Source organism: Tursiops truncatus, chromosome 3, assembly GCF_011762595.2.
Source record: "Tursiops truncatus isolate mTurTru1 chromosome 3, mTurTru1.mat.Y, whole genome shotgun sequence".
Taxonomy (NCBI): Eukaryota; Metazoa; Chordata; class Mammalia; order Artiodactyla; family Delphinidae; genus Tursiops; species Tursiops truncatus.
In genome coordinates, this window is record NC_047036.1 from 155,035,338 (window position 1) to 155,058,279 (window position 22,942).

A 22,942-nucleotide genomic window follows, 5' to 3' on the forward strand; every position below is an offset into this window, starting at 1 on the left:
GGTACATAAAATTTTATGTCAGTTTTTGACATAAAATGTGGAGAAGCACCGTGAAGAATTGCCTCCATAATGTCCATACCTTGTATGTGCAGTATTTCATTAAGCAGTAGGATGAGACCAGCCTGAGCATTGACCTCAGCTATGCTGAGAGTCACAGATGGACAGATACCATAAACCACGAGTGTCTGTTCCATTTATTCAGTCACAAAGTGTTTCCTGAGTTAGGATTATGAATAAAATATGGTCATTGCCCTTTGAGAGCTTGCAGTCAAATAACAAGTGGTCATCCTACCATTTAACACAGTAAGTGTGCATAAGTGCCATACAGCCCCACAAGGGAGAGAGAGGGTGGGAGAGGCCGAGGGCTGGATGGGGCCTCTCTTACTGTGGAAAGAAAATTGCAGTGGCAGTGGGGGGGTATTTTGGAGTACCAAAGGCAGGAGACCAATTAGACTGCCACTGTAGTCCACTTAAGACTTCCTTACATTCCGTATCATGCCTACAACCCTATGAGCTTTGGGGTTTTGTTTACATTAACGTATTTCATATTTGATAATACATTGCCTAATCTCAAATCACTTTGTTTCTTCATAATTAGGAATCTCAATTCAATTCAGGTTCTTCAGGTGCAGGTACTGCCTTTTTCTTTTGCTGTCCAGGCTTGTGCTGCTTGATGTGGCGTCTAGTACAGTAATTACATTGAAGAGTCTGAGTCTTTAGAATATAACTCAATGAGGAAGTTTATAGAATTCCAGTGGACTCTAAGCTCCATGAACCAAGGACTATGTCATTGTTGTTTCTTTTGTACTTGCAGCCCAGCGTGGCATGGTGGGGGCTTAAAACTTGTTAACCAAATGCAGAGAATCCCTGTACCATTCTGTAAAAGTCCACACGTTTCAACATTTTTAGGGATAATATTATGTCTTCTCCTGTTTTTATAAGTGAAATCATGTCATAATTAAACTCATGTGTGTGTGTGTGTGTGCGCGCGCGCACGTGCGCGTGCGTGCGTGCATGCAAGAGAGAGAGAACGAGGATTTGAGGAAGGAGGGAAGGAAGGAAAGAAAGAAGGAAAGAAGGAGGAGAAAGGAAAGAAGAAACGCCATATTACAGGTGGACCTCTAATTGGAAGAGCATTGGACTAGGCATTACCCTGCCTAGTTCTAGCCATGTTAATATCATGAACTTGTGGTTTGACCTTGTACAAAGTCCTCATCTTTTCTTGGCCTTATATTCTTTATCTGTACAATGAGAAGGTTGGACTAAGTGTTCTACAAGGGTTGTTTCAAATCTGTCATTCATGACTTTAAAATGCATCCACAGGGAATTCCACGGCAGTCCAGTGGTTAGGACTCCACACTCTCACTGCCGAGGGCCTGGGTTCAGTCCCTGGTTGGGGAACTAAGATCACACAAGCCGTGCAGCGTGTCAAAAAAAAAAAATGCATTGATAAGTGCAAATGGTGAATAGTACACCTTTGTTATGTATAACTATATATAAAATATATACATATAATTATATAATTATGTAGAACCCTATAAAATTAGTTGGGATTACAAGAATGGAAAAGGTTGTCTGTAAGATTATTTTCTATATGAAACTAAGTAAATTTATAAAAATTTCAAAAGGAGAATGTTAGTTTGGAAACTTGTAGAGTGTGTAGTTGATAGGGGTCATCACAGCTGATGGTGTTCCTATGAAGAATCCTTGGGTGGTCTTTTCCAGTGATTTTCTTCTTTTGGTCACATCAGCTGTGAACCCTGGTCCCAATGTGGGTGCTCTGGTGAGTGAAGAGCCCCTGGGGACCTTGATGCTTTGGGTCAAGCACAAGTCTGGCCCCAGCCCGTACCTCTCTGCTGAGTAGGGCAAGGTCTTCATCCTGCCTATCACAGGTGGTGTGAGAGTCCTTGCTAGGTGAGGACTTGGCCATGTGCTGGAGTCTCCAGTGTGCTTGGAATCCAGACCATATCCTTGCTGTCAGTGTCCTAGTATCTCTAGTCCAAGTGTGATGTCCTATTTTAGGCTCATCTATCCACTAATTTGTCCCCCTCTCCTTCAGAGGCAGAGTGACCTTGGCCGTAGTACAAACCGACCTAGGAACCAGATGAGCAGAGACATCTGCGTCCACACCTGGCCATGCTCCTATTATTTAGAACTTGAGAAGCAATGGGTCCCTGGAAAACTTTCATTAACTTCTCTCTCACTAAAATTTATGACTGATAAAACTAGAGAAATTCTTGTCAACTTTCCTCTTTCTAGTATAGTTGAGATCAAGAAAGAAGCTTCTTATTTTATCTTCAGTTCTATTACCATCCTGGAAAAGGACCACAACAAGCACTGGTTCAGTTCCTTGCAGCCTAGTCGAAATGTCGTTTTCAGCATCATCGAGCATTTCTGGAGAGAGATGCTATTGTCCCAGTCAGGAGCTGCTGTTGAGGAATCATCCTCCCCCATGACCAAGGGGAAGGAGTTGACTGGTCTGATGGCCTGTACCCAGAAGCGTCTGGAAGACACAGCCAGAGTCCTTCACCATCAGGGCGAGCAGCTTGACAGTATCTCGAGAGGCCTGGACAAGATGGAATCTGACCTGGATGTGGCTGACAGGTAAACAAACACTGTAATCATAACCTGACCTTTGGATGGCTGAGGTATGGTATCTTTTCCATCATCCCGTATTTATTACACATTCAGCCTTCTGAAAACACATGCTGTGCCCCTGTTGTGGACAGTTACACTGGGCTGACTGCTGTGGGCGTGCAAGTAATGAGGGCCAGCGTTCGCTAAGTGTGCAGTATGTGCCAAGGACAGTTTTAAGTGTTGAAGGGGGATTACCTCACTGAATCAGCAGACAAGTCAAGAAGAGTGTGTTGTTCTTCATTTTACCCATGGGGAAACTGAGGCTGAGAGGCCGGGTAATTTGTTCAAGATCACACACACTAAGTTCGTTAGCGTAGTTTATCTTAATTTCTTTTCCATAGTTGTAGAGCAGCAAGGTTTGAGCCAAAGCATTTTGGCTTCAGAAGCTGCCATCTTAGCCACTGCACTAGCCACTCTCAAACCTTCAGTCTTGGGGGCCACTCCACCCACCTTAAAAACTGAGGACCCAAAGAACTTTCGTTGATGTGGGTTATATATACCGATATGTACCATATTTTTTTAAAACTAAGAAATTAAATAATTATTTATTTAAAAAGTACAATGATAAATCCATGACCTAGTAACATAAATAACATTTTTTTAATGAAAAATAACTTTTATAAAGCAAAACGTGTAGTGAGAAGAGTGGCACTGTTTGAGATTTTTGTACCTCTATTTAAAGTAAAGCTTAGCAGAAAACAGCTGGATTCTCATGCCTGCTTCTGCAGTCAGTCTGCTGTGATTATCACAGGTCACATGGTCTCTGGAAACTCCACTCTACACTCATGAAAGAATGAGAGTAAAAAGCCAAATAGCCAAATAGTGTGGTATTGTATGAGGTGACTTTGACCTCCCAGACTCCTTTGGAGGGTCTCAAAGACCACACTTTGAGAAGCGCTGCACTGACTATAAGACATACAAGGTAAGTCAGCGATCTTAGAGTCTAGTAGGAATAACCTCTCCCCCATGTCTGGAATGGTTGCTTGAGAGCTCAGGATGAGGTGGCAGCCTCTCAGTGATGGGCCCTGAATGTGGGCCCCCTGTCTCAGACCAGGGCTGCATGGCTGCTGTTTGTGAGACCCCTTGCCTCTGAGTGACCCCACTCTGCAGTTACCACCTGTTGCTATTTCTAAGCACTATGTGGTAAAGGGCATCGTGCTAGAGCTACAGGGAACAGGGCCCTGCATCTTATTCTTAGAGGGGGTGCTTATGGTGGTTGAGATGTAAGATCACCAGACCTTTGTGAGTTTTCCTCATGGGAACATGGCTAGACATTTTTCCACCCTCCCTTGCAGTTTGGGGTTTATATGACTGAGTTGTGGCAGAAGTGATGTAGGTCACTTGCAGGCCTAGTCTCTAAAAGCCCTGCTACCCAATCTCTAGTACTGTCTTCCCCTTTACCTGCTGGAATCCTCCAGGACTCGAAGGCCCTAGGACAGAAACATTAGTTAGACAGAGTTTAGGGCCTCAAATGGCTTCCCAGAGCAGAACGCTGACCCCAGCCCTCAATTGGACTACAGTGTGAACAGGAAATAATCCTCTATTGGGGCTAGGCCCTTGAGATTTCGGGAGTTGTTATAGCAGTCAGCCCTCGCAGAATAACACAACATTCCTGTAGGAAATTGAGACACCTATTAAATATCTTCAATACATAACAGGACATAGAGACCAGAGATTTAGAAGAATGTTCATTTGCACTGGAAATCAAAGAAATGCACACTAAAATAATGGAAATCTAGGTTTTAATGATCAAATTAGTAACAATTAAAAGTAAGAATACACAATACCAACTGAGGATAGTGAATAAGCATTTTCATACACTGCTTATTAGGAATGACAATTGGTATAATCCTTTTGGAGAACAATTGGGTGGTTTGTAAATCTTCTTTTGACAAACAACCAAGTGAAAGGATGAACCTGAGGCTGGGAGAAAGTATTTGTGATACCTACCCACATCCCAACAAAGGATTAATACCCAGCTAGTTAAAGGCAAAATGAGAAAAAGGCATTTCAGCAGAAAAGTTAGTAAAGGCCGTTGACTGGAGTTCAGGCTAAGAAGCTACTATAACAGAGATCCAAAAATATTGTGGTTGAAATAAGCTAGACCTCCATATAATGATCCAGAGGAAGGTAGTTATCCCAGGCAGATAGAAAGCTCTGCTTTAGGCCTTCACCTCTGGCTGCATGTTGGCTAGAAGGTCTCCTATCTTATCACATGGCACCATCACTACATCAAAAGTTGCTGGTATCACTCATTCGCAGCCAATGGGAAAGGGGAACAAAGAGGGAGGCCAGGGAACACAGCCTTGTCTTTAAGAAGGTGACCCCAAAGTTGCACATATTACTTCTGCTCATATCCTACTGGTAGGACTTAATCTCATAGTTACACCGAGGAACAAAGAAGCGGGGTAGTTGTGAGAGATTACTCAGGTATTCCATTATGGAAGGAAGAACAGGAAAATGGGTACTAGGGATCATTAGTTGTCTCTGCCACAGTGTCTCACCAATGAGAAATCCCAGAAGACCAATGAAAAGGGAGTTTAGCATCCCTAGTGATTAGGGAAAGGTAAATTAAACCAACACATGTATTAGTTGGGTAGCACCAGCTGTTGGTTAAGATGTGGGGTGATAAGAACTCTAATGTTTTTGTCAATAATATGAAATGGTTCAGCCACTTAGGAGAGCAGTTGTCAATACCTAGTGAAGCCAGAGGTGCACAGACCCCATGACTGTGACCTTGCTCTTTCAGATGTGTATCTTAGGGAAACATTGGCACTTGTGCACAGCATGTGTGGACATGAACTTTCATTAAAGGATTGTGGATGGAAGCGAGCGATTGCAGTCAGTTGCTTCTCAAGGGGGATTGGGTATATAAGCTATGTTTTAGTCACAAAATAGACTAATTCTTTCATGGTAACTGTTATATGTTAGATCTATACATATCAGCTTGAATAAATCCCAAAGCAGTATTAAAAAAACAAAGCAAGTTGCAGAGAGATGTGTACAGCAGGATACCATTTATAAGGCTTTTTTTTTTTTTTTTTTTGCGGTACGCGGGCCTCTCACTTTTGTGGCCTCTCCCACTGCGGAGCACAGGCTCCAGACACACAGGCTCAGCAGCCATGGCTCACGGGCCCAGCCGCTCCGCGGCATGTGGGATCTTCCCGGACCGGGGCACGAACCCGTGTCCCCTGCATCGGCAGGTGGACTCTCAACCACTGCGCCGCCAGGGAAGCCCTATAAGGTTTTTTTTTTTTAATATGCCAAATAATACTATAGGAAAAACATTGAGTTAAAATATGAAAACCTGAACAGGAAGGGTGCATGCAGGGCACCATACTGTGTAGCTCTGTGGTTAGTTATCCAGAGAGCAGCTGACTGGTGTTCCTGGAGTGGTCTTGGGGTTCACGATGCTCTTTGGCGTGGGTCCTTTCAAGCCGATTGTGGTAGGCCCTCAGTGAGCTCTCTAATTTGTCCATCAGAGCTGGGGAAATTTCCTGTATTATTTCTTTGATAATTTTTCCCCCTCAGTTTTTAAAATGTGGAACTTCTCCTTTTTTTGTTATCTGACTTCCTGAACTGATCTTCTAATATTGTTCTCATTTTTCATTCTCCTCATCCTTTTGTTCTGCTTTTATTTCTTGAATTTTATCTTCCTACCTTCTATTTCTGTTATCATGTTTGTAATTTCCAAGACTTACTTTTTGTTTTCCAATGTTCCTTTTGAATAACAGCCTATTATTGTTTCATGGACGCCCTATTCTCTTATCTCTTGGGTTGTTATGGATAGCCTTGTCTTAGTATGTTATGTCTTGTATGGGAAGGCCTGGGTGGACTGTGAAATTTTTGGTTCTGCTGAAAAGGGCTGTGGTCACAGTGTTTGAGAGCAGTGCTCTGTGGTCTGAGAATATCTGGTCTCTCTTCCCATGACAGTCCTAGATTTATGCAGTTTACAGTGTTTTCAGTAGTCTTCACAAAATGTGGTCTCTTCTCTTTCTCTCTCTCTCTCTCTCTCTCTGTTTCTCTGTCCCTACGTCCCTCCTTCCCTCTCTGTCTCCCTTTCTATCTCCCTGGCCCCCTCCCTCTTTCTCTTTCTGTACTGAAGGGTGAGTTTTATGAATTCTAAGGTTTTTGGAATCTAATCTGATTAGATTTAAAGCGACTAATAACTCTTACTTCAAGTGGTATAGAAGGCACTGATGATGTGGCAATGGTGATATGTAAAATAATCATCATGGGATACTCGTAATCAAATATTTTAAAAAGGCTCTGAGTGACCATGTATTTGATACCTAATAACATTTTTGTCAAGCTAATGAGTAATGAGATTGGCTGGCTGCTCTAACTCTACTGGACAAAGTGTGGAAAGGAAAGGATGAGTTCAGAGTAACCAATAATGACCTGAACATTTCTATATCTGCCTTGAAAGAAAACCTTAGGTCCCGTAGCTGCAGCACTGAGATTTCTGAAATTCAGATCCGGAGTGTCATCCTGTGAGTGACTAAATTACAATGTAAATTGAAATCTCAACTTTGCATGGTGTCTGCTGTTAAACTGAGGGTATTGATAGGGGAGAAATGGGATCCTGAAAATTGGAATGTAGACATATGGGAAGATCCTGATGAAACTGAGAAAATAGAACCCCTAAATTCTGATGAGTCTTCTTTGCCAGTAGAAGCAGCCCTTCCTGCCCTATCTGAGGTGATTAACCACACTTTGCCTGAGGAAGCTGTAATGGCCTCCCCCGAGATAATTGCTTTGCAAGACGGTGCAGGTTTCTTTCAAGACCCACCCCCACCACCCCCCTTTGCTTCCAGGTATATTGTTAGAGTTAAGTCTCAGCACAGCCCAGAAGATGAGGCATAAAGTGTGGCCCATGAAGAGGTGCACTGCACTCTGAAAGAACTGCATGATTTTTCCAATTTATACAGACAGAAATCCTGTGGGAATGGATATCTTGGGTGTGGGGTGATGGTGAGAGGAATATGAAGTTGGATGGCGCTGACTTTACTGAAATGGACCCACTAAGCAGAGATCCTGGATTTGGTACCATGGCTCGAGGAGTTAGAAAGGCTCTAACAGTTTGGTTGGTTGGCTGAGATGTGGACTAAAAGGTGGCTTACTCTAAATGGACTCTGAAATGTCAGAACTGCCTTGGTATACTCCAGAGGAAGGATCCAAGACTGAGGAAGATTGGAATGGTAGAATAGATTTATTATGTGAGATCTCCTCGCCCATCCTGGCAGGCTCCAAGAAGACATACTTTTTACCATGACTGTGAGAAATAAATTTTTAAGGGGAGCCCCAGCATCCTTGAGCTGTGTGGTTGCTCTTCTCTGTAGGCCAGAACTTACAGTGGGAAGTGGCTGGGATCTGAGCTGGGAAGCCACTGAGCTGGGATCCTTAAATGCAGCAGGGATAATTGGATCCTGGGGTGGCAGGGCTAAGTGGTAGCACTTAATCACCAAAGACAATTGGGGTTGGTTACCATAATGGACAACAGAGTCAAAGCAGCAATCAGAATAGTCTGACTCCCAGAGACCTATGGCATTAGCTAGTTGGTCATGTGCCCCTAGAAGAGAAATAGTTGGGCAGTCTGCTCAATTCTTACTTGATCTGTTAAGCAGAAGAGTTCTAGGTCATGTGAACAAGCATCTAACCTGAATTAAAAAAAAAAAAAGTCACGGCTCCTTAATTGATTTCTAGATTTGACCCGGTTTACACACCCAGAACACCTTGAATGACGGGGAGGGTGGGTCCCCTTGTGGAAGGACCTCAGTATGCTACCAAATTTTGTACTGTTAATCTTTCTCCCAGCCTTTCCCAGAGAGACATACGGCATTTTACCAGGGTGACTGTGCATTGGGGAAAAGGAAATCAGATTTTTCAGGGACTACTGGACACTGGCTCCAAACTGACACTGATTCTAGGAGACCCAAAACATCACTGTGGCTCACCTAGGGGCTTATGGAGGTCGTGATCAGTAGAGTTTTAGCTCAGGTTCATCTCAGTGAGATGGCCCCTGAACCCATCCTATGGTAATTTTTCCTAGTTCTGGAGTATATAATTGGAATAGACATACTCAGTAACTGGCAGAATCCCCACACTGGTTCCCTGACCTCTGGAATGAGAGAGATTCTGGTGGGAAAGACCAAGTAAAAGTCACTAGAACTGCTTCTACCTAGAAAAATAGTATACCAAAAGCAATTTTGCATTCCTGGAGGGATTATAGAGATTAGTACCACCTTCAAGGACTTGAAGGATGCATGGATAGTGAGTCCTACCCCATCTCCATTCAGCTCACCTATTTGTGCAGAAAAAAGATGGATCTTTCAGGACAGTGGATTATCTTAAACTTAACCAGGTGGTGACTATAATTGCAGTTGCTATTCCAGATGTAGTTTTACTGCTTGAGCAAATTAACACATCCTCTGGTACCTGGTCTGCAGCACCTGCTCTGGTAAATGCTTTTTTTCCATCCCTGTTAGTAAAGACCACCAGAAGCAGTTTCTATCAGCTGACAAGGCCAGCAATACACCTTCACTGTCCTACTTCAGGGGTATACCAACTTTTCAGCCCTATGTCATAATATAGTTCACAAAGATCTTGATGCCTTTCTCTTCCACAAGATAGCATGCTATTAATGCTGATTGGACTGAGTAAGAAGTAGCAACTACTCTAGACTCATAAGACATTTGCATGTCAGAGGATGGGAAATCTGACAAATTCAAGGGCCTTCTACTTCAGTGAAATTTTTAGAAGTCCAATGGTGTATGGCTCATTGGAGTATCTCTTCTATGGTGAAGGTTAAGTTGTTGCATCTGGCTCTTCCTACAACCAGAAAGGAGGCACAATGCTTCTTAGTGTTTTGGAAGCAACATATTCCTCATTTGGGTGTGTTACTCTGGCACATTTACCAAGTGACTCGAAAGCTGCCAGTTTTGAGTAGGGCCTAGAGCAAGAGAAGGCTCTGAAACAGGTCCAGATTGCCACAGAGCTGCTCTGTCACTTGGGCCATATGATCCAGTGGTATATGATGGGTCAGTGGCAGATAGGGGTGCTCTTTGGAGCCTTTTGCAGACCTCTATAGAGAATCACAGTGCTCACCCTTAGGATTTTGGAGCAAAGCCCTGCTATCCTCTGCAGATAACTACTTTCCTTTTGAGAAACAGTTCTTGGCCTGCTACTAGGCCTTAGTAGAGGCTGAACACTTTGGACTTTTCAGCTTCCAGAACTGTAAGAAATAAATATTTGTTGCTTAAGCTACCCAGTCTGTGGCAGCCCAAGCTGACTGATAATACTCTGGAAATCTAATTCTCCTATGCCTCAGGGGTTGCTGGGTTTTGCTTGCTGAGGGTTGGAACTGACTTTTTGTGACTTTTCCAAATTATTTTTTCAAAGCGTGTATTCCTTGTTAAGTGTGGTCACTGAATTTCCGAAGAAGGAAAAAGTAAATAGGTCTTGTTTCTCTCAATTCCCTCCTGGCTGGGAAGCCACTTCAGCTCATGGTGGTAGGAAACTCTGTGCCAACCTCTCAGCAATCAGAAGCCCCAATCAGACTCACAGTCCCAGTTTTTGGAGGTAAGGTCTTTATTGCCCACCCTGGCTTCAACAGGCCATACTAAGAATACTTGTGGCTGTCCCACAGCTGCCAGTTATGGATTTGTGGGATGGGGGTTGGTAGCTGCTACTGCTTGAAAGCAGAAGTTGATTGAAATTTATTGGTCTCTCCATCAAACTCACTGCTGGATGCTGCAGATGTTCTCCTTGACCTAGAGTTCCAAAATAGTTGCTTCAGACAGTTCTGCCAGTTCCTTCATTTTGCTGGAGGGACAGATTCCTGCAGCTTCCTATTCCACCATCTTCCCTGCTGCCACTAACTATATGGCTTTCATGAATAGATGCTGCCCTTCATGTACCATTTCATTCTGGGGCAGATTTCATGGAGGTTTGCTGTTTTTCTGTATTTAGCAGTTTTCAAGGTAATGACTTTGTTCTTTATCCTCAAAAGATGTTCAGTTATTATTTTTAAAATCCTTTTGAATCCCTGGATTTAAAAATATTTGAGTTTCAATCCGTTGCAATTAGTATCTTATTGAACTTTAAACTTCCATCTTTGAGCATGTTGTGACATTTTTAATCCAATAATTTCGCAAGGAGTAATGTCTAGGATTGTAAACCTTAAATTATATAATAACATGGGTTCTTGGACAGTTCCTGTGACCATTTTTTACACTTTAAATATAACTATGTTGGGTGAATGGGCAGACAAATACCAGGTAAAGTCCACATTACAGAGCAGAAGCAAGGGGTGGCGCAGAACGTCAGAGTGACTGGAGCAAGTCTTGTCAGTGAGGTTGGCATCCAGAGGCTTTATTTGCAGCTGCCTCTTGGGAGGGAGTTAAGAGCCCTGGTTCCCTAATGCTCATTCAACAGCCATGCCATTCTTTAATCAAATCTTCACCACTTCCTCACATTCTGTGGTAAAATAAGGACTACATAGTGAATTTTTAGAAAACAAAGTTTATTTACATATATTAAAATTCTGGATTAGACACTTCCTACTTTTTGGTATTATGTATGTCAACCGAGAAAAGAGGCACAGCTAAAATAAAAGAATTTATTTGGTGTCTTAGAACCATCACCTCAGTTGTTTGTCAAGAATTGTGACTGGAAGATATAATTACAATTTACGTTTCATTGGGTTTCTAAGCACTTTGCATAGGATACTAGGAAATCTATTGTTGGAGTGTCCAGATTTTATCTTGGAAATGTGGCCATAGCAGTCATGTGGTCAGCCATCTGCCTTTGCCCAGTACAAGAGTAAAATTTGGTTCATGCTATATCAGCATAAGGTGGAGGTCAAATCCAAAATGCAGTCTGTTCTGTTCAGTTAAGCACACAGGTTCACACATGTCTCTTTAAATGAAACGAGGACGTGTTAGTAACGCAGACTTGATCGCAGTTTTCTGGAATCTACTTGGTGAAATAATTGGTCTGATTCTGTTTTCACTGGGGTTTGTGAGTAAGTAGTATTGTCTCAGTCTTTATATGTTGGAAAATGCCTTTATTTTACTGACACTCTGAATGATAATTTGGCTCTTCACAGTTGAGCCAAATTTAGCTCAACGTTTTGAAGATGTTTTTCCATTGTCCTCTTTGCATATGTTATTGCTAAAGAGAATTTACTGTTTCTTTGTGGCTAATTTTTTTTTCCCCTATTTTAGATGTTTTTTTACTCCATTGTGTCTGTGTAGATATTTTAGAACAGCTTTCTAATTTACATACCACAAAATTCATTCATTTTATATGAACAATGATTTTTAATAAATATACAAAGTTGGACAAACATCACTATAGTTCAATTTTAGGACATTTCCATCACCCCCAAAAGTTGCCTCAAGCCCATTTGCTGTCACTCTCTGTTCTCACCCTAGTCCAGGTCACCACTAATCTATCTATTCTCTTTTCTCTATTGTATAGGGTATTATCTTATGGGACTCTGGACATTATATTCTGTTTTAGCAGATCTTTCTTTGACACATTGCCCCGGGGAGCAAGAAGCTGATTCTTCTTACTGCCATGTGGGGATGAGAGTCCAGATTCTTCTCTTGGCCCTAGTTTATGCCTTAGGATGGAAAAGGACACCTGTTGCTACTGACTGGGAGTGGAATTTCAGGTTTCCCCATAGGCCTCTGCTAATACCACCCTGATTGGGAGAATGAGGGCTGTCTTGTTACCCCGTCCTGGCCTATGTTGACCTGTAAGGTTTCCCTCATTACTGCTGGCTCCTCACATGGCCTTCTCTGACACTACCCCAGTTAGGAAGAAGTACCCCCTCAGTGCAGGTAGGAGAGGGTCCATGTCTAGGCTCCTCATGTGGTGTTTGCTAATGAGGGTGGGAGTGGGCTGCACTTCTTTCTGGGGAGTTTGGCTGGAGTAGAGCTGTTATTGACTAAAAGTTCTCTGTCTTGTCAGCTTCCCCTTTTCTATAGGGTAGGGAGAGTAGGCTTTCTTTTATTTATTTATTTATTGTCTGTTTATCCAGGTTTCTGGCTTCTTCAGGACTCAGTTCAGAATATAGTAAATAAAAAGAGAACTCGCTTCCTCAGAGTTTCTGAAGTCCTGAGACCTACCAGCCTGACTTTTTCTCTCCACTCTCCATAATCTTATGTGTGTTTCATATATAATATCCAGGGTTTTAAGCTGTATTTAGTGGGGAGAACAGGGAGAAGCGTATCTACTCTATCTAGTCCTCGAATTGGAAGGCCTTCAATAGATCTTGTCTTGTATCCAGCCAACTTTCTGAATTCGTTTATTAGTCCTAGTGGCTTCTGTGTGGATCTGTAGGATTTTCCACCTGCAGAATCATGTCTTCTGTGAATAAAGATTGTTTTACTTTTTTGCTTCTAATCTTGATGCCCTTTATTTCTATTTCTTACCTAATTGTACTATCTAGAATTTGTAATACAGTGTTGGCTGGAAGTGGTGAGTGCAGACATCCTTTACTTGTTCCCAGTATTAGGGGAGAAAGCATTCAGTCTTTTACTGTTAAGTTTGATGTTGCCTGTAGGTTTCTGATATCAGATTGAGGAAGTTCACTTCTATATCTGGTTCATTTAGTGTTTTTATTAAGAATGAATATTGGGTTTTATCAAAAGCATTTTCACCATCTATTGAGATGGTCATGTGGTTTTTGTCCTTGATTCTGTTAATACAGTGTAGTATCTTAATTGATTTTCAGATACTAAACATTTCAGATATTTTTGTTCTTGTGATAAGTCCCACTTGGTCATGGTACATAGTCCTTTTGGGTTTGGTTTGGTAACTTTGTTGGGGATTTTGTGTCTATAGTCATGAGGTTTATTGGTCTGTAGTTCTCTTTCTTGTGATGTGTTTATCTAAATTTGGTTTGGGTAATACTGTCCCTCATCTGTAGTTTCTGGAGAAATTTGTGAAGGATTGGTATTATTTCTTCTTTAAATCTTAATAGAATTTACCACTGATGCCAACTGGGCCTGAGTTTTTTATGTGAGTGGAATATAATTACCAATTCATTTCTTTACTTGAATAGGTATATTCAAATTTTCCTTTTCTTCTTGAGTCAGTTTAGTAGTTTGTGTTGTTCTAGGAATTTTAAAATGTTATCTAAATTGTCTAATGTTGTAGCATAAAGTTGCTTGTGGCTTCCTTTATAATCCTTTTCATTTATGTAAGGTCTGTATTAATGTTCTGCTTTCATTCCCAATTTTAGTAATTTTTTAAAAGATTATTTATTTATTTTGGCTGTGCTGGGTCTTAGTTGTGGCACGCAGGATCTTCATTGTGGCGTGTGGGATCTTTTAGTTGCGGCATGAGGGCTTCTTGTTGCCACATGTGAACTCTTAGTTGTGGCATGCATGTGGGATCTAGTCCTCCAACCAGGAGTCAAACCTGGGGCCTCTGCATTGGGAGCGTGGAGTCTTACCTACGGGACCACCAGGGAAGTCCTGATTTTAGTAATTTTTGTGTTCTTTCTTCTTGGTTGGTCCAACTGAACAGTTTGTCAATTTTGTTGATATTTTCTAATAATTAATTTTTGTTTAAAATGATTTTTCTTTTATATTTCTCTTTTCCATTTCATTGATTTCCTCCCCCCTTTAATTTGCTCTTCTATTTTCTTGTTTCTTAATGTGAAAGCTTATGTTTTTGATTTGAGATCTTCTTTTGTAATACAGGTTTTATGGTTATAAATTTCCCTCTAATTACTGCTTTAGCTGCATCCCATAAACTTTGGTATGCAGTATTTTTATTTTTATGTAGCTCAGACCATTTTCTAATTGTCCTCAGGATTCTTTCTTTAACCTATTGGTTATTTGGAAGTGGGTTAATTTCCAAATATTTGTGGTCTTCTGAAATTCTGTTCTGTTGATTTCTATTTCATTCCATCATGGTCAGGGAACAAAGATACTTTGCATTATCTAAATCTCTTTGAATTTATTGAGACCTGTTTTATGACTTAGCAAGGAGCTGGCAAATGACAGCAGACTAAATTCATCCCACCTCCTGTTTTTACAAATGACGTTTTATTGGGACACAGCCATGCCCATTCATTTGTGGTTGTTTTCCTGGTCTAATGGAAGAATTGAATATTTGTAACAGAGACGGTTGGTCCTCAAAGCCTAAAATATTTATTGTTTGGCCCTTTGTATAAAAAGTTTTCTGACCCATGGTCTAGCATAGCATCTATGTGGGAGAATGTTCCATTTATACTTGAGAAGAGTGTACATCCTAGTGTTGTCGGATGAAGCGTTATTTAGATACCAGTTAGATGGAATTGGTTGATAATGTTCAAGTGTTCTGTATCTTTGATGGTTTTTTCAGTCCATTTTGAGAGTAGGGCATTGAAGTCTCCAACTATTATTGTTGAATTGTCTATTTCTCCTTCAATTCTGTCAATGTTTTCATAATGTATTTTGTGATTCTATTGTTAGGTGTGTATATATTCATAATTATTGTTTCTTCATAATGAATTGACCCTTTTATCATTATAAAATGACTCTCTTCGTCTGTGTTAATTTTTAAAAATTTTTTATTTTGTCTAATAACAATAGTATAACTCTATACCTCCCTTAGTATCACTGTTTGTGTGGTGTATCTTTTCTCTTTTTACTTGCAGTCTATATCTTTGAATTTAAAATGTGTCACTTATGAACAACATATAGTCTAATCTTTTTTTTTTAATCCAGAGTGACAACTTCTGCCTTTTGATTACAGTGTTATTCATTTACATTTATTCTAATTATTGGTATGTTTGGATTTACTTCTGTGACTTTGCTGTGTGTTTTCTATATGTCTGTAGCTTTTTTCTTTCTGTTTCTCCTTTACCACCTCTGTGTGTGCATTAGATTTTTTTCTAGTGTACTATTTAAATTATTTCATTAGTATTTTAAAAATTATTTTCTTAATTGTTAGATATTACAATGTACATCTTATGATCTATTTCAGATTAATGCCAATTTAATGTACTCCATTATAGCTTCATTCCCTCCCCTACCTTTGTGCCATTGTCATATACAGTACATCTATATATATTTTAAACGCAATAAAACAGTACTATAATTATTACTTTGTACAGTCTTGTATATTTTAAAGAAATTAAGAGAAGAAAGAAAAATATAGAATATTTTATTCTAATCCAAAATCTGCTTTCAGTACACATCATTTCTACCTGTGGACCTGAGTTACAATCTGTTGTCACACTCCTAACCCCCTTTTATGCCATTATTTTTCATATATATTATATCTTTATATGTTATAAGCCTCAGTATAATTTAAAATTATTATTTTATGCAATTATCTTTTAAATCAGTTAGGAAAAGTAAACAAAATACTTATATTCTCTAATTACCTGCATGATCTCATTACCAGTGCTTTTTGTTTCTTTGTGTGGATTTGAGTTTCCTTCTGGGGGTGTCTTTTATTTTCAGCCCAAGGAACATCCTTTAGTCTTTTTTTCAGGAAACAGGCTTGCTAGCAGTGAAGTTTCTCAGCATTTATGTGTTTGGTAATGTATTTTCCCTGATAGTTTTGCTGGTGTAGAATTCTCTACTGGCAGTTTTATTTCTCTCAGAACTTGGCTTTTGTCATCCCATTACCTTCTGGTGCGCATTGTTTATGATAGAGGTCAACCGTTAATATTATTATGATTCCCTTATTCATGATAAATCATTTTTCTGTTGCTGCTTTCACAGTTTTCTCTCTGTCTTTGGCTTTCAGTGGTTTAACTAGGATGTATCTTACTATTGTTTTAATTTAAGAAATTCCATTTGGTTCTTTTTTATATAATTTCTCTCTCTGATTTGATAGTCTCTGATGAATCATTGTCACTATACTTTTCTTTACTCTTCTTAACATGGTTTTCTTTAACTCTTGAACATTTATAATTACTTCTTTGACATCTTCACCTCTTAAGTCCAGTATATGAGTGCTCTCAGAAATGGATTCTGTTGACTTTTTTTTCTACTCCTGTGTATGAGTCACATTTTTCTGTTTCCTTGCATATCTAATACTTCTTTGTAGAAAACTTGGCATTTTAAATAATACATTGTTGCAACTCTGGATTCTGATCTCCCTCCTTGCCACAGGATGGTGGTGTTTGTGGTTGTTTTTATTTGTTTACTCATTTTAGTAATTTGCCTGAACTAACTCTGTGGAATGTGTTTCCACTGTCATGTGTAGCTTTTTTATTTTTGTTTTTTTTTATGTTTTAATTTTTAAGCATGGCTTGGTTCCTGGTGGTTGTCCCTGCATCAGCATAGCTTAGTGGTCAGCCATTGATTAGTCAGAGGTTATGTTTAAGTGCCTTGTGCTGACAAGGCTCTACCCTTTGCCATTGGATCTCTGTGTAGATTTGGAGAATACTTTCAATATTCAGATACTTTAGAAGTCTGCCCATTTTTTAAAATTTGTTTCTGATCTTAAACAGAAGACACTGACTTTTTCAACATGAGGCATACAGTTACATGTATGTTTTTTTATAGATACATACATGTATGCTTTTATAGATGTCCTTTATCAGATTGAAGAAATTTCCTTCTAGCTTGCTGGGGTTTTAACATGAATGAGTACTGAATTTCATCAGAATCTGTTTTTGCATCTTTTGTGATGATTATACAGTTTTCCTTTTGTTTTTCTACCAATGAAATAAGTTGCGGTGATTAATTTTCAAATGTTAAACCAACTTCAGTTTCCTGGGATTAATATCACTTAATCATGATATTATATTCTTTTTTTATATATTATTAGATTTGACTTAATATTTTCACGGAACTCTATCTGTGTTATTGAAGGATATTGTTATGTACGTATTTCCTTGTAATGTCCTCATCAGGTTTACGTATAGGAGTTATATTGGTCTTGTGAACTAAATGGGCAAAACATTCACTCTTGTTCTATGCTTTGAAAGAGTTGGTATACAGTTATGATGATTTCCTCTCTATATATTTGGCAGAATTCATCAGTGAAGCCACTTGGACCACAGTTTTCTCTATGGCAAGATTTTAAATTACAGATTCAATTTCCTTGTGAGGCTATTCTTATTATTAAACTATTTCTTGCCTCAGTTTTGAAATTTTGGGTTTTTCAAGTGTTTTGTGTATTTCATGTAAGTTGTCCCATTTATAGGTATAGAGTTGAGTATAAAATTCCCCATAAACCTTTCAAAGGCTAAATGATCTGTGGTGATGCCCCTTTTTTTATTCCTGATATTGGTAATTTGCATTTTCTTTATTTTTTTCTTTATTATTTCTTGCTAGGTGTTTAATTTTTAAAATTACTTCAAAGAAGCAACTTCTGGCTTTGTTAATATTTTGTATTTTTTCTGTTTTCCATTTCATTGAGTTTAAAAAAATAAATTTATTTATTTATTTATTTTTGGCTGCATTGGGTCTTTGTTGCTGCACACGGGCTTTCTCTAGTTGCAGCGAATGGGAGCTACTCTTCATTGTGGTGTGTGGGCTTCTCATTGTGGTGGCTTGTCTTGTTGCGGAGCATGGGCTCTAGGTGCGTGGGCTTCAGTAGTTGTGGCACATGGGCTCAGTAGTTGTGGCTCATGGGCTCCAGAGCGCAGGCTCAGTAGTTGTGGCGCACGCAGGCATAGTTGCTCCGCGGCATGTGGGATCTTCCCAGACCAGGGTTCAAACCCATGTCCCCTGCCTTGGCAGGCAGATTCTTAACCACTGTGCTACCAGGGAAGCCCCCATTTCATTGATTCCTACTTTTCCTTTCTTCTACTTACTCTGGGTATAATCTGTAACTTTTTGAGGTAGAGACTTAGATCACTGATTTTAAACCTTCCTAAGAAGTTTTCAAATATATACATTGAGAGATATGAATTTCCCTCTTATGACTGCTCTATTTGCATCCCCCTGTTTTTTTGTGTATCATGTTTTTAGTTTCATTCACTTCAAATATTTTCTAATTTCCTTTATTTTAGAATTGTGTTTAGTTTCCAAATATTTGAGGATTTTCTAGTTAACTTTTTGTTATTGATTTCTAGTTTCATTTCTTTGAGGACAAAGGATGTGCTCTATATAATTTCAATACTTGAAATTTATTGAGACTTATTATACTTTTTTTTTCTTACAGTGTTATTGAGATATAACTGCCCTACCATACTGTGTAAGTTTGATGTCCAGTATAATGATTTGACTTACATACATTATGAAATGATTACCACAGTAAGTTTAGTGAACATCCATTGTCTCTGATAGATACAAAATAGAACAGAAATTTTTTTTTTTCCCTTGGGATAAGAACTTACAGGATTTACTCTCTTCAACTTTCATGTATAACATACATCAGTGTTAATTAAATTAATCATGTTGTATACATTACATCCCTAGTACTTAATCTTATTATTGGAAGTTTGTACCTTTTGACTACCTTCATCCAGTTTCCCCTTCCCCCAGTCTCCACCTCCAGTAACCACAAAACTGATCTCCTTTTTTATTAGTTTGTTTCTTTGTTTTTTTTCTTTTTAAAGATTTTTATTTATTTTAATTGAAGTATAATTGATTTACAATGTTTCAGGTGTATAGCAAAGTGATTCAGTTATACATATATATGTGTATGTATATTCTTTTTCAGATTCTTTTCCATTACAGATTATTACAAGATACTGAATATAGTTCCCTGTGCTATACAGTAGGTCCTTGTTGGTTATCTGTTTTATATATGGTAGTGTGTATCTTTTAATCCCAAATTCCTAATCTTTCCGCTCCACCTTCCCCTTAGGTAACCATAAATTTGTTCTCTTTTGTCTGTGATGCTGTTTCTGTTTTGTAAATAAGTTCATCTGTATCATTTTTTGAAGTGTAATTTACCTACAGCACTATATTAGTTCCAGGTGCACAACATAAGTGTTTTGAAATTTCTGTACATTACAAAACAATCACCATGATAAGTCTAGTTACTGTCTGTCACCATTCAAAGATATTACATTGTTATTGACTATATTCCCCATGCTGAATTCATCCCTTTGACTCATTTATTTTGTGCCTGGAACTTTGTACCTCTTAATCTTCCTCACCTGTTTACTCATCCTCCTCTCCCTTCTGGCAACCACCTGCTTGTTCTCTGTATCTTTGACTCTGTTTCTGATTTGTTATGTTTGTTCATTTGTTTTGTTTTAGATTCCACATATAAGTGAAATCATACAGTATTTGTCTTTCTCTGACTTATTTCACATTGCATAGTACCCTTCAAGTCCATCCATGTTGTTGCAAATGGCAAGATTTCAATCTTTTTTTATGGTTTCCATTCTATATATATACCACATATTTATGCATTCATCTGTCAATGGGCACTTAGGTTGCTTCTGTAATTTGGCTATTGTGATTAATGCTTCATTGAAAATAGAGGTGCATATATCTTTTTGAATTAGTGGTTTTGTTTTCCTCAGAAAAATACCCAGGAGTGGAATTGCTGGAACGCATGGTATTTCTAGTTTTAATTTTTTGAGGAATTTCCATAATGTTTTCCATAGTTTTCTGTAGCTGTACCAATTTACATTCCTGCCAACAGTGTTCCAGAGTTCCCCTTTATCCATTTCTTTGCCAGCATTTCTTATTTGTTGTCTTTTTGATAACAGCCAACTGACAGATGTGAAGTGATATCTCATAGTAATTTTGATTTGCATTTCCCTGATAATTAGTGATATTGAGCATCTTTTCATGTGTACGTTGGCCATCTGTATGTCTTCTTTGGAAAAAATGCCTGTTCAGGTCCTCTGCCCATTTTTTTAATTGGGTTGTTTAGTTTTTTTGATGTTGAGTTGTATGAGGTCTTTGTATATTTTAGATAGTAACCCCGTACATGTATATTGTTTGCAAGTGTCTTATTTTTCTTATGTTTCCCTTGCCTGCGGAGACATATCCAAAAAATATTGCTAAGACTGATGTCAAAGGATGTACTGCCTATGTTTTCTTATAGGAGTTTTATGGTTTCAGATCTTAAATTTAACTCTTTAATCCATTTTGTGTCTATTTTTGTGTATGGTGTGAGAAAGTAGTCCAGTTTGATTCTTTTGCATGTAGCTGTCCAGTTTTCCCAACATTATTTATTGAAGAGGCTGTCTTTTCTGGGTTGTATATTCTTGCCTTCTTTATTGTAGATTAATGGACCATATAAGTGTGACTTCATTTCTGGGCTATCTGTTCTGTTCCATTGATCTTTGTGTCTGTTTTTGTGCCAATACCTTACTTTTTTGATTACTGTAGCTTTGTAGTATAGTTTGAAATCAGAGCATGATACCTCCCACTTTGTTCTTCTTTCTCAGGATTGCTTTAGCTATTTCTGCGTCTTTTGTGTTTCCATACAAATTTTAGGATTTTTTTTCTAGTTTTGTGAAAAATGCCATTGGTATTTTGATAAGAATTGCTTTGAATCTGTAGATTGCCTTGGATAGTATGGTCATTTTAATAATATTAATTCTTCCAATCCATAAACATGGTATCTTTCCATTTGTTTTTGTCACCTTTGATTTCTTTCATCAGTGTCTTATAGTTTTCCAAATATAGGTCTTTAACTGCCTTAGTTAGATTTATTCCTAGGTATTTCATTCTTTTTGATGTAATTGTTAATGGGATTATTTTTTAATTTCTCTGATAGTTTGTTATTAGTGTATAGAAATGCAACATTTCTATACACTAATAACAAACTATCAGAGAAATTAAAAAATAATCCCATTAACAATTAATGCAATGTATCCTGAAATTTTACTGAATTCATTGATGAGTTCTAGTAGTTTTTTGGTTTTTCTAGTAGTTTTTTGGTTTTTCTAGTAGTTTTTGGATTTTCTACATATAGTATCGTGACATTTACAAACAGTGGCAGTTTTAATTTTTCCTTTCCAATCTGGATTCCTTTTATTTCTCTTTCTTGTCTAATTGCTATGAGTTGGACTTCCAATACTATGTTGCATAAAAGTGGTAAGAGTGGGCATTTTTGTCTTATTCCTGATTTTAAAGAAAATGCTTTCAGCTTTTCACTGTTGAGTATGATGTTGGCTGTAGGTTTGTCATATGTGGTGTTTATTATGTTGAGGTATGTTCCCTCTAGACCCAATGTTGAACATTTTTATCATAAATCGATGTTGAATTTTATCAGAAGCTTTTTCTGCATCTTTTGAGATCATATAATTCTTATTCTTCAGTTTGTTAATGTGGTGTATCACATTGATTGCTATGCAGATATTGAGCCATTCTTGCATCCCTGGGATAGATCCCACCTGATCATGGTGTGTGGTCCTTTTAATGTATTGTTGAATTTGCTTTGCAGATATTTTGTGGAGGATTTTTGCTTCTATGTTCATCAGTGATGTTTGCCTGTAATTTTCTTTTTTTGTAGTGTCTGTCTGGTTTGGTATCAAGGTGATGCTGGCCTTGTAGAATGAGTTGGGAAGCATTCTTTCCTGTTTAATTTTTTGGAATACTTTTAGAAGGATAGGCATTAGTTCCTTTTTAAATGTTTTGTGGAATTCACCTGTGAAGCCCACTGGTCCTGGAATTTTGTTTGTTGGGAGTTTTTAAATTAATAATTATAATTAGTCTGTTCGTATTTCTTCCTGACTCAATCTTGGAAGATTGTACATTTCTAGGAATTTATCCATTTCTTCTAGATTGTCCGTCTTATTGGCATGTAATTGTTTGTAGTAATCTCTTACAGTCCTCTGTATTTCTGAGGTTTCATTTGTAACTTCCTTTTCATTTCTGATTTTGTGTATTTGGGTCCTCTCTCTTTTTTAACTTGATGAGTCTGGCTAAAGATTTATCTTTTCAAAGAACCAGCTCTAAGTTTCATTGATCTTTTCTATTGTTTTTTTAGTCTCTATTTCATTAATTTCCACTCTGATCTTTATGACTTCTTTCCTTCTAACTTTGGGTTTTGTTTGTTTTTCATTTTCTACTTCCTTCAGGTGTAAAGTTAGGTTGTTTATTTGAGATTTTTCTTGTTTCCTGAGGTAGGCATATATCACTATAAATTTCTTTCTTAGCACTGCTTTTGCTGTGTCTTACAGATTTTGGATTGTATGTTTCCATTTTCTTTTGTCTCCAAGTATTTTTTTATTTCCTCTTTGATTTCTTCTATGACCCCATTGGGTTTTACTAGCATATTGTTTAGCCTCCATGTGTTTGTGTTTTTTGCAGTTTTTTTCTTATAGTTGATTTCTTGTCTCATAGTACTGTGATATGAGACTAGAGTTATCTTAAACTGTCCTCATTTTTAAAAATTTCTCTTTCTTTTTTCTGTTCAACTTGGGTGA

The 22,942-nt window shown here is 38.3% G+C and overlaps 1 protein-coding gene across 9 annotated transcripts in view; it reads left to right on the top strand.

Annotated features, from left to right (window-relative positions):
* The window catches only part of SNAP47 (synaptosome associated protein 47), a 65,045-nt gene that overhangs the window by 9,406 nt on the left and 32,697 nt on the right, over nt 1–22,942 (top strand). For all 9 annotated transcript variants that reach the window (XR_012331006.1, XR_012331007.1, XM_019937402.3 and 6 more), the window contains exon 2: nt 2,060–2,604. Coding sequence is in view for 7 of the 9 variants with exons in the window: in XM_019937402.3 (XP_019792961.2) it covers nt 2,105–2,604 (500 nt within the window). In the remaining 2 variants the exon portion in view is untranslated. The remainder of the gene's footprint in view (nt 1–2,059; nt 2,605–22,942) is intronic.